Here is a 12,957-nt window from a genome sequence, read left to right on the forward strand (position 1 = left end):
ATCCTCCTCTAGATCCCCACTGTTGCTGTTGTTGATACTGTTCCTTTGACATGGCTACTTTTATTTCACACTAAAAAAAGGAAAATATTATACTGAATCAAAAAATAATATTGTTTTGAATGGCCAATACTGTCTAAAATACAGCTGGCTAATCTGTTTACCAACTAAAACCATTAGTACTTAAAAAAAATAATTACTTCTGATATCAAAAAATATTTGCTTGAAATACATTACTACATCCTACTTTTTAAAAAATGTATTTTGGTAAAGCCTAGACAAAAATTCACTCAAAAAAAAAAAAAGTTTCATCCTGGCTAGTTTGTCTCAGTTGGTTGGATATCATCTGAAAGGTGGCCAGTTTGATACCCAGTCCGGACACATGCCTGGGGTTGCGGGCTCCATCCCTGGTTGGGGCCATGCAGGAGGCTGCCGATCGATATTTCGCTTTCATATCAATGTTTTTGTCTTTTTCACCCTCTCCCTTCCTCTCTCTAAAAATCAATAAACAATGTATTTTTTTAAAATTAGTTCCCGCCTTACCCTGCGGACCAAAGGATCCGGGATTGATTCCAGTCAAGGACACATACCTGGGGTTGCAGGCTCCTCCCCGGCCCTGGGCCCTAGTCAGGGCTCATGCAGGAGGCAACCAATCGATGTGTTTCTCTCACATCGGTATTTCTCCGTCTTTCCCTCTCTTTAAAAATCAATGGAAAAATATCCTTGGGTGAAGAATAAAAAAATTAGTTTCTCTCTTGCTCCCCAAAGCAAAAAAAGTTGATCAATGACTGTGACAAACAAGGAGCCAATGAAACATCTTTAAAGCACAAGCATGCCAAAGAAAGCCTTTACAAAAAGCTGTATGATTATACTTTTAAAAAAGCTAGTTTTCTAAGTCTGAAATTAAATGAAAGCTAACTTACTTTACTAAGTCCAACATTGTGGTATTTCTTTTCCATTATCTTCTTCACTGGTTCCTCTTCCTTAAAGGTAATAAAGCAGAATCCACGCCTCTTATTGGATTTGTCCATGGGGAGCTCTATGGATTCCACCTGGCATAAAAAAAAAATAAGTTTTAATGCCTTAGTTTGCATGTTACTAACAATAAGAGTACAACTTTAGTGGGGATAAGTGCACAAAGGAAACATATATTTGGCCCTCAGGCTCTAATATGCTGTGTCCCTCTCCATTAATCCTTATCTTTGAAAAGAATTCATCCAATTAGAACATCCACTCTTACCTAAAATGTCTTCAAACATATTTATAAAAACAAGCGTCACAGGGACTAATATTTGCTATCTAATTCAAAGGTCACAAACTCAAATGCCCATCAAGTACAAGCAGAAGGAAAGTCAATTTCAAGAAAAACAGAATAAAAGAGACTGCGTTTGGGAGAAAATAGAGAGTGTTGAGGACCACTGAAAACTGAAGAACATATGATTGCCCAAAGGTGGAAACTTCTACTCCCCTTTGATGGCTGTTGCATACAAGAAAGCAGTTCCAAAGTTGCTTACTCTTATAAATATTTAAGAAAGCTAGATATTCAGATTTTTGTGGGAAATATTTCCACTTCTAAATACTATCAAAACATGCTTCAGTTGTAAATCAAGCAAAAGATGCCTGCAAGCTATATCTGCAAACTATATTTGCAGCTCAAAGTCATATATTTCTCAGCTTTAAATCATTAATCCACAAAAAAAGCTTCTATCTCACTATTTCACTGTCTATACTTAGCCTAATAAAATTTGCACATATATAAGTACTTAAATTAGAAGACACCAAACCCTATTCTTGATTCATTCTTTTCCTAATCTCAGCTGAACCATTTCCTTCTCTCAGGTAATCCAATCTGGATTTCTTCATGTTTTTTATTTTTTCTATTAACATAGTAAACTCTATGAGATAAGAATGTCTATTTCATCTTTTTTACCATGCACAGCAGTGCTATGCATACAGTTCAATAAATGGAAAAATGCAATCATCCAACCTTTAAAGATCTGCTAATAATTCACAATATCATTGCAAAAATAACTGCATAATCTGTTTAAAACTTTGAAAAACCCTTAATGTGACAATTATATTCCACTAATCTGGAAAGAAAACTGGGTCAAAATATCACATACCTCACCAAAACCACCAAAGTACTCCCTTATTTTCTCTTCAGGTGTATCTGGAGAAAGGCCACCAACAAAAATTTTTTTAACAGGCTCTTTTGTTTTCATGGCTTTGGCCCTTTTAGGATCAATCACCTTCCCATTCAATTTATGTTCTTTCTGATCCATGACCTAAGGAAATTGAAGTTTTTTATTTTAAATATGTATATCTTAAGTTCAGAGACTAATATTAACTTATCTAAATATAATTATAGTTAAATTAATATAGCTAAGGCTAGGTATATGTTGACTGGTTCATGATTAAACTGTCAAATTGTAGTGATGTGACACCAGTATTTAAACATAAAGGTAAGAACTAGGATGGAAGACCAAAAATCAATAACTACAAAACATCATCTCTAACTATCAGCAATAGAGAAATGGTTGCCTCTTCTCCTTAGTCCAAGTCAAAATGACTCAGTTAAGTTTCTTGCCTAGCAAATTTCAAAAAAAAGAACTGTACTTCTATAAACTTGTCCCAGCGCATCCTTTTTATTAGTCATCTTTAAGTCTCAATATTTTTAAAGTTAATTTTAATTTAGTAGAGCCTGGCACACAGAATACACGTATTCAATAAATTATTTTTATACTTGGGCATATTTTTAAATTTTTTATCAGAACTATAGTTGGTGCAATAAACAATTATTGAATCTAACTCTTCATTAAATGTAATGGCAAGAATTGTATCTCTTCATATTATTGCAAAAGGGAAAATCACAAATGGGCAAATTAATTTTATCAAGCTATCAACATTTTTAATTATTAATTAATCAGAACACATAACACACTACCTTATCTACACTCTCCGACTCTTTAAACAGCACAAAGCCAAAACCCCTTGATCGCCCTGTGATAGGATCTAACTTCAGAGTGCAGTCTACAACTTCACCAAATTTGGAGAAGTAGTCCTTCAGATCTTTCTTTGTAGTGTCCCAGCTAAGGCCTCCTATAAACATTTTCCTGTAAAGACAAAAAGCAATATTAAAATGCTAAAAAAAAAACACAAAAAAACAAAAACAAACTTTGCCCTAAGTATCGACATCAATAATCTCCTTTTTCAGACTGCACCAATTTACTGGGCAGTATGTGAAAATGTCATTCTTCCTACATAAACCACATATCAAGAACACCCTATTCCAGTTTTAGAAAGTTTTGCTTTATCACTGCTGCACCTGCATAATTACAATATAGTGAGCAAGCAGCAGATTAAGTTTTTTGACTTAGCAAAGATAATGTCTCCCCAAAGTAAAAAAAAACCCGTACATTAAGTCTTTCTTAAATTACAAGTTAAATGTTGGTAACAGCAAAATACAGAATTTTAGCTTCAAATTTCCCTTCCAAACCTTCATTATACGTATAAAAAGGCTATTTATTCCCCACTGATCAGTGACAGTGTCTATGCTAAACTTTTCTACTTAATAGTTCTCATTAACAAAACTCTTAGCACATACAATGGAAAATTCTAAATCTCACATCACAATTAAGTTAACCAAGTTTTTTCATCTGAAGTCCTTAATAAAGACAAAAGTGATCATTTGAACAATTGAGTGAACAAAAAGAATTATCCATTGAAGCACAATCCACTAATTAACCTAGATGAGTTATTTACAGTAGAACCTCAGTTAACCAGCAATAAAATATGTAAACCGTTAAAATGCTAAAAGTGACTGGTGGTAAACAGAAACCACTAAGGCACTTTAAGAACAAAAATATATATTACTAAAATATTTATCTTTTTGTAAACAGCAAAAGGCCATAAAGCTCAGATCTAGCAACTCTGTGATCCTTTTTAGATCTGTGCCCTATGTCCCCCTCCACAAAAGAACTATCATATGACATACCTTCTACCCTTTAAAGAGACAGGACTGGAGATTTTTATTTTAAGGGTAAACTGTCAGAATTTGTTATGTGAGGGCTAACAATTTCATCAGGGAATAAAATCATCCTTGCTCACCGATTTATCATCTTTATAACTGGGGTGGGTCGGGGTAGGGATGGGGATGTGGTACTAACTTCCAGCTGTGGAAAGAAATTAAAGCAGAAAATATCAACACCTTGTGGGTTTTAAAATATTACCACTAAAGCCAATTCTTGCAATAAGAAGCCAATTTTATCCCTAGAATAAGATCTTGCTTCTGCTTCTCCCTAAAGATGCCAGATTAACTGAGGTGTTACTGATCTTACTATTTTACCCATAAACTTATTTTTACTTCTAATAACAAAGTTAACTTTTAATGAAAAAGAAGTCTTACTTAAGGCATACATTGTGCTTCCCACTTCAGGTCAGGTTTTCAACTTGTACATGTTTCTAGAGTTGGGCCCTTTATACGCTTAACTTTCTGGATTTTCTGATAAAATTTCCACGCTTAAAGTAACCTTTATTAACCCTTTTTTGTATTTAATAATCAAATGAACATAACCAAAACATCCATGTTGTATAGGTATTAACATTTATTGCTAATTCAATGGGGGGAGGGAGGGAGTTGAGGTATTTTCAATTACATTTTCTTTCATTCAAGTAATACACCTTGTAATATCCAATCCTAGTCACTTAAGTTGCCTTAAACACCTTATTTTTTAATCTAAAGATCCACAGAACTTCCTTCATAGATGAAAATTCATTACCAACATTTACACTTTCAAGGTTAGGACGTAACTCTTTTTAAAGATGAGAAAACTGACTAGTAAAGCAATGACCTCTTGCTCATTTATCCATTATAAGTTCCAGAACAGAAACAACATCGAGCTGAAATTTAAATTTTAAATTACCAATTCTGTAAATATTAGTTTTCACCAATAATTTAGGTTTGAAATTATTTCAGCCTCTAAATATCTAACAGACCAGACACAGAATTTTCTTGCCTTTCAACTTTAGCTTTTTAAAATAAGGCTTTTGTATTTGAGACAAAATTAGTTTTAATTTTATTTTACCAAGGCAATTTTTATATTGGTTTATCTTAAACTAAGAAAAAACAATCGCAAAGAAATAAATTCTAACACCAAGAATGAGGCATGTTCTATTATTACTCACAAGCCCCGAATGTCTTTTTTACAGCATAGGAAGTCAGTTTTCTTAAATATTAGCTAAGCATACTAATTCATTAACTAGACCTATGAAAGTGCTCTCCAAAGAAACTTCCCACCTTTAATAGTCTTTGGTAGAGAAGTCGTTAACTGTGTCTACCTCAGAACTGAAAAGGTCACTGAAGATGCTATCCTTCCTAATCCATCGAATTCCATTTTCAGAATATAAAATATTCTGGCCAACTGTAATTTATACATATTAAGATTACTATTTCTCAAAATATTTAGAGCAAAACATGTAGAAAACTTCAGCTATCCAACACCTTTAAAGAACAAAAGCCAAATATTCCACCTTCCTTAAGGCACTGCCAGCCTTCCCAAATCTCTCTCCAGCTGTTCTTTAGCATTCAATTATTTGGAATAAAATATCTATATCACCCTTCTGCCTTAATTAAGTAGTGTAATCATGATTTGACACTGTTCGGGTCAGTCATCCCGAATATATCATGCTACTATAAATTAGAGCTATTTATTAACACACTTAGTACATTCCATGTCTTAGTAATTTTAACAAGTTACTTCCATTTTTGCCAGGTTAATCACCAGTTGCTATTCTAAAAGGCCTTCCACCACCCATTTTGGTAGGATAGGTAGGTGAAATTCAAACTTTCCAAATTTTATGTAAAGTATACAATAGTCTGAGTAAGAGTTTTAGTGGCTCTTCTGAGGCAAATGTATTTCCATTTGGTAGGCCAAAAATCACTTTTTTTTTCTGCTCTAAGTATGGTTGCTGCATAACAGATTACCAGACAAGTAAATATACTACAATGAACACAAACTGTACCAAGTCCATTCGATCTGTACTAAATGGAACATATTAAATATAAATACATTCCATCTTTTATTCAATAGGTACACCAAAACATGACAGTGTGGTACAGTAAAGTGTTATTTGAATTCTGGATAAATGGGAACTTATTTTGCCTCTCTAGAATATCAGCACTCTGACATGCTCTCCCTCAAATTGAGATGGTATAAGATGATACCAATTTAAAGTTTCTATGTTTTATATTATTGTATCTTGCTTAGAGCACAATACCTATTGTCCATCCAGATTACCTCTGCTGCCTTGAATACAAAGACTGACTTCCAAGATGCTGTCACTCCTGCAGAGATGTGCAAACACTTTACAATGAAGTACAGATAGAACGTCAGAAAAATCCTAAGCAGCCAAGTTATAACTACATTACAAGATTTGTTCAAGTAGCAACAAAAATGGGCTCCTAATGCTAGAATACAGTTTAAAATTTGATCTTTAGTTTTAAAAGTAAATCAATAACCCCAATTAAAATGTAGGACTTCACCTTCAGTAATTTATTAACCATTTAGTTTTTGAATTCTACCTATAAGGTATTTAGCACCCCAAAGGCAATATACCATTCAATTTAGAACACCCACACAACAATTGAAGTCTCTACTTTTACTGATATTGATTTTACCCCATATTACAGTAAATGACAGGCAAAATTTATATAATTGAGTGCAAATGACTTATCTAAATGCTATCCAGTGTCTTAATTTAGGCTGCTTTGTAGGATATACTTTAGAGAAAATAAATTTAGAGGCAGTAAACCAAAATCCCACCTCCACCACTTACTAACTGTGACCCCAAAGGGGGAAAAAAATTCCATGATTGTTTCCACATCTATAAAAGAAAACAAAACAAAAGACTAAGAGCCTACCTTAAATTAGCATACTAAAAGGGCACAGAACATAGTCTGATGCTCAATGAAAATAAGTTATTATTTAGAAGTGGTAGAGCACAATCTAAATATCTAAATATAATTTAACAAAGCAACTTTTTCATGTATTCAATGGCATAACTTAAATTTGCATAAACTATATGACATTTCCAACATTAAGAGGAAAGGTCAGGATGAATTTTATATAATGGATCCTAAGATTATTTTCAGACTTAACGCAGAAATTTTTAAGTATCCCATGTAAAAAAATGTATGTAGAGTGAAAATCAGGTTGTCTAAAACTAAAGTTTAATTCCAAAAATCATCTTATGACTACTGTGTCTCTACATAAACACCAGTCTGTACTCTACACCAGTTAATGTTAGTAAGGAATAATTTCAAAATATAAAAGGCAATACATATGGAGCAGAGCTGGTTGGTGGGAAATGCTCTAATACTTCTATTTTTTTCCCATCTAAGGAACTTTTTCTCTGTACTTTTTTGAGGTCATTAGGTTTAACATTCCAAAACCAACAGTATTTTATTTCAAGTTACTTCCCCTAACAAGTCTTTAGTGTGAAATATCTTATTCAAGGTAAAATTATAAGCATCATTAGACTTTCAATTTTGGAATAGGGAACCCGCTCCCCGCCCCCCGCCCCCCCCAATTCTATAACTCTCAAACACTTCCGAACAAATCACGATCTTCGTACGTGGTTTCATAACAAGTTCTGACAGTTTAAAAACACAACAAAATGTAAATTGTGATTTACATTTCAAGTATTTGACTAGCCAATCACTGTCACCTTTCAAAATGTTACTCAAGCGTACCACTAACCTTTATTTAAATAAATTTCTTGGTATTTTATCACTGTAGTTATTCCTTTAAAATCTTAAGTATAATGAAATCTCACCAACACTTTCTTCCCCCTTAGAAATTATAGATTTTAAAGCCACCAGTTACCTATAATGGAAGGGATGGGTTTACATTTTTCAACTAAATAGTATCACATTAATCATTTTAGATTCTGTGTAAAACATACCTTTAGAAATAGTTTACAAACTTTTAGCAAGTCATTATAAAACATTAATTTTTCTAGCTTAGTATATTATTAAATGTCATTACTTTATACTTTAGAATGAACTGAAATGACAAAAGAAAACTAAGTTGAAAACATAAGAGCTAATAAACTAAACGTCAGGTTTTAAATAAACTTTAAATGTTTAACCTCAAATCTCCTTTTTCTTCATTTCATTCCAAGACAGGAATGACATCTTGTATTTTTACTTTTCAAATAAACTCTCAAGTTTTGTAAGTCCCATCTACCTAGGGGTTAAGGAATAGGGTTTCCTTAACCTAGAGGCTAAGGTTCTGGTTAACTGAGATTACTACATTCACTATTCTATAACAATATGCATTGGAAATCAATTTAAATATCAACACTAAACTCAGAAAATGATGTTTATCTTTACTGATGAAATTTAAGAATCCTGAGATTCTTTAACTTTTTAATAGTATAAGGGAAAAATTATAGCAGATTCATCCCATGACATTGTTGGTTGCTTTTTTATTACTTGCTAATAGTTTTCACCTTTTTCAAAGGGCTACAGGGGGATTTTCCTAGTTGTTTGGGCTTTGTGATAGTTTCAAGTCTAGGTAAGCAGGAATTTACAGAACATGACCCAATACTTTGAACTATCACCCTAACTATTGGCCAAACACTGCCAATAGGTCTTCCCACCCTACCCATCTTAAATATCTAGCTCCAATGCACAGTATATAATACTCCAGAAACTAAAACATGCTTACCTTTACTCCACAGGAGTAAATCACTGGCAGTATCTACTATTAAGACACAGGACAAATACACACAAACTGAAAGCAAACTATGTAGTCAATCTTCCTGTGGTGAGCAGTTGTCTCCAACACATAGATCAGCAAACCAAGTAACAAACATGTTATATTACCTGAGACCACACTGTTGGAAGTGAAGTAAGAGAAACAGATCCCACGCTTCCAGCATCCAGTTCAGTGCCCTATCTACTAAAATGTTGAAGCAGAACTAAAGTGAAATAAAACTTTGAACTAACAAAAGTTATGTTTCACTTCATTTGTGAACTTGCACACCTCTGAGGTGCACAGCTTTAAGTAGAATAGGAAAGAAGTTCCTTTTTAAATGTTTTCAAGTATGTCATGTATCACTTGAAGACTAAAATGAACCATCCTACATGTTGGTCATAAATCACAGTAGAAAAGACTTTCTTATATTAGGGCAGCCTTACATGACAGAATACTCAGGCAATATTAAAACTACACAGTGAATAAACAACTAGTTTATAGATGTCACACGACTTGAAGGAAAAACAGGCTAAGGCAAGTATACTTATCTCAAAAATGAGCACCGAAAAACTTCAATGATATTCTCTAATTCCAAACCCAAAAGGTCAGGTGATTTTTATAGTATCTTATATGTTCATTACCTCAAGATTTGGGGATATCAATTGCTACAATTTAAACACTGGAAACCTGTCAAAGGTTCCAAAGAATGCTGTAATTCAAACCCCATCTACTCAGGGTCTCAAGTTTACTGACTTAAAGGCCAGTAAAGTTGGCATGAGACTGTTCTAAAATTGTTTTACAGAGCAAATAGTGTTCAGAATGCTCCAAAGCACCAGCATATACTATGATCTCAAATATTTAAAACAAAAACGTATAGTCCCATTTCTTAAAAATTAAAAGGGGAAAACCTATAATTCCAAACAAGCTAATCACACTAGAGTTTATACACTAGTAATTAGATCAAACATCCTATTATTAGAAAAGTGTTGCTATAACTGAATAGAACTATTTTGCTTCCTGCCCAATCCAATGCAAACCAGTCAATGTATCTATTTTGTAAAAGTGTCTAAAAGCTAATTATAGTTTTCCACTGAGCATGAGAATTTAAAATTGCTTTGCTACATGGTATGTCCATTTTGCCAGACACTAATTTTCCAGCATCTATCTTAACAGAACTGCAGCCCTGTAGAGAACAGAGTCCATACCCAAAGAGGAAACTCCAATGCAAAAGCTTCTTAATAAAAATTAAGATATTAAAGTTGGAAAGATTAAAATGAAGTGAATTCAGGAAGGCATTTTATTATGAAAATTACTCCAAAAGCCCATAGTAAACTGTGGAAACATCTATTCAAGGTATGAAATAGGCATGCCCTCCTCAAAACAGCTGTTTAGTCTTATATTCAGATTTTGAGAAAACTTTTAAGTCTACAACACAATGATTTTAAAAATATTTTAGTATGAAACTGTAATCACTTTATTCCCGTTAGAATTGCAAAAGGAAATACATGCAGAAACGTGTTTAAGAAATTAAATTTACATGATTTTATATCTAGTAAGCAGTCTTATCCTCACTATTGAGACTATTATGAAATTGCTGTCCAATGTCCCTCAAACAGGAAGACAAGGAAAAAGGATAGGGTGGCGAGTGCACAGACACAAAAAAGTTGTTTAATGGTCTTGAGTTTTGTTTTTTTTTTGTTCAAAAAGTAAAACAGTATTATATTAATAGGATGAGGCTGGGTGGGAAATAATTTTAAAAGGTCAAATATTAAGACTTTAAAAATGAAAAGCATTATTTGTTAAATGTAAATTTGCTTAGAGTGCACCTCCTATTTTCAATAGGTAATAATCAGACTGAATCTAAAACTTTCATTAAACTATAAATATTTAACTGCCAATTTTTCCTGAGAGGTCACTCAAAAAACTTGTGAAGTTATACTATTGGGTAGCAAAGCAAGTATAATTCTTACAAGAGTAAAACAATAACCTAAGTTTATGGTCCTTTCAAATTACTGAAAATAATTGCTTACACAAGATTTGGAAATATATAATGGAGTAGAAAAACCAAGTACAGTTATCCTTTAATCTTAGTGTGTCACTATTAGCAATAAAGTATCAGTATGAGAGTATAATTTTCATCAGAAACATTTTTATTTTTTATGTCCAACTCTGACCCCAATTTCTTCTTTTGCTTTTTCCCTTTAGACTACTGCTGCTTCCAATCTGCTTTATCTCCAATATAAAACTGGACAGATTTCCGTGGATGGGAATACAGTAACAAGAAAAGCTCAAGTTAAATGTTATCCCAACTGGGCTCTTTGTAGAATGTAATTTGTACATATAAGTCAGCTATCTATTACTGGCCCTCCATGCTCCAGTAGTGGTGGATAAAAAAACTCCTGGAAAACTCTAATATAATCCTAAAGAAAGACTGAGCTTTAGAGAAAAGGAATAATATAAAAAAGTCAATCTACTAGCCTTCCAAAGAGAAGTCATGCAACTGTGAACATGTCAACCAACTGTAATTAACATTCCAGCCAAATCACACAAAATAAAAAATCTAAGAGCTTTAGTGGAAAGCCACATCAGCCCACCTTTGAATAGTACATATCAATTCTTAAAGGTATATTTGTAAATAAATATGTTTGGTGATAAAATACAGTTTTGCATATATATACACAATGCTACTTTTAAAATTATTTTACTTTTGACATCTCCAGAATATTTCAGTATTTAACATGCAAGACATTTTAAACACAAGATTTTATATCAAGTAACCTTCACATTTAGCACTAAACTTATAATTCCAAAATTATCTTTTTCTTAAAAACAAAAATAAAATTAGAAATTTGTTTTTTTCTTGCCCAGATTAAAAAAAAAAATCATTACTAATTATATTAAGCTTTAATTGGCCAAACCACAATTACATGCATTACCACAGAACAAAAACCATGTATTAGCATCAGTTTTGCCCAAAGATCACTCATGATACCTAAAAAGGTTTTATATCCCAGGTACAAGATATCCTACTGTACTAATGTCTAGAATTTCCTGGGGAGTCAATGGGCAACAAACCAAAACACAGCCTCTCCAAGTTATGACTATTGAAACCTTTATAATACAGAAATAAAATGTAAAAGTTTTACCATTCTTCCCGCTGTGTCGTCGCTGCTTCAGAGTGTCGTGGGGAGGAGTTTGAATGGCTAGGGAATTAACAACCGGTACAGCAACCAATCAAAATTCTAGTTTTAGTTTTTGACATTGTTAGGGTTAAAAACTTTAATTAATTTACACTTCAGTTCAACAGTAGATAACTACAAAGGCAGCTACTTTGTGATTTGAAAAATCAAGGTTAACAGGAAGCCTGCCCCAAACAGCAAGTTATAGAATTACTCATTTTGGTACCTCTGCCCAAATAACAGAATTCAGAAAACAAAAATCAAAATAGTAAGGCTTAAGTTTCCAAATATTTAACATAACCCTTTCTTAAATTAAGCTATACATTATTCAAGATTAATTAAGAAAAGCTAGTTTCCTATCCCACCTCCAGTCTCCCAGTCAGCAAACAGCCGGACAAGTCTGTCTGGGCTTAGATTAAATCGTGTACTCCAAAGTGCTTCTCTCTCCTCCCTCCAAATCTTGTGCTCTTTCCCATCTGCTTTTACCTTCCAACACTTTTCTCCTTGTTATAATGAAATAAGTTCTCACACACACACTACAAAAAGGATTGGAAGCTTAACCCAAGATCGGTAGTAACAGGAGTTAAGAAAACCCAACCAAGAACCCCGATTTAGTCCCTCCTGCTAACTCCCGCTCCCAAATGCTGCATTTTAATATATATTAAGTGCAGCTTTAAGTAAGGTGCACAACCATTTCCAATGGGAGGTAGCAAGTTACTATTTAAAAACCTGCAAAACAAAAAAGTTATGCCATAGCATAAGACAGGATTTGTTCATTTTTTAAAAGACTGGTGGGCCTCCTGTAACAGTGGTTAAGAGCAGGAAGGAGAAATCAAGAGAGACCAAAAAAAGGATCCTGGGCCCCGGGTGGGGAAAAAATGATTTTGTTAAAAAAAAAATGGAAATGGCACAGAAAAAGTAAAGTGGGTAAGAGTACCATCCGTAGGAACCAGGGGGGCACTCAGCAGCTGAGAGCGAGAGAAGGGTGCGTGGTGGGTGCAGCTCGGCGGGTGGGGGCAGGG

At 33.5% G+C, this 12,957-nt stretch overlaps 1 protein-coding gene across 7 annotated transcripts in view; it reads right to left on the reverse strand.

The window, feature by feature from the left end:
* HNRNPD (heterogeneous nuclear ribonucleoprotein D) overlaps positions 1-12,103 on the reverse strand; it is a 15,078-nt gene extending 2,975 nt beyond the window's left edge. For 2 of the 7 annotated variants that reach the window (XM_015557659.1, XM_015557660.1), the window contains exons 1-8: positions 11,903-12,102; positions 6,819-6,879; positions 6,294-6,340; positions 4,105-4,169; positions 2,942-3,110; positions 2,121-2,282; positions 921-1,049; positions 1-70 (exon numbers count right to left, since the gene is read on the reverse strand). The exon at positions 1-70 is cut by the window's left edge and continues 30 nt beyond it. In XM_015557659.1, the coding sequence (XP_015413145.1) occupies positions 1-70; positions 921-1,049; positions 2,121-2,282; positions 2,942-3,110; positions 4,105-4,169; positions 6,294-6,340; positions 6,819-6,879; positions 11,903-11,905 (706 nt within the window). In that variant the 5' untranslated portion in view covers positions 11,906-12,102. Of the gene's footprint in view, positions 71-920; positions 1,050-2,120; positions 2,283-2,941; positions 3,111-4,104; positions 4,170-6,273; positions 6,341-6,818; positions 6,880-11,902 lie in introns of those variants that run through there. The other 5 variants (XM_015557662.1, XM_006778196.2, XM_006778198.2 and 2 more) reach the window with 5 other exon arrangements.
* Between the last annotated feature and the right edge of the window lie 854 nt (positions 12,104-12,957).

The sequence above is a fragment of the Myotis davidii genome, unplaced genomic scaffold (genome assembly GCF_000327345.1).
Source record: "Myotis davidii unplaced genomic scaffold, ASM32734v1 scaffold449, whole genome shotgun sequence".
In the NCBI taxonomy this organism is placed as follows: Eukaryota; Metazoa; Chordata; class Mammalia; order Chiroptera; family Vespertilionidae; genus Myotis; species Myotis davidii.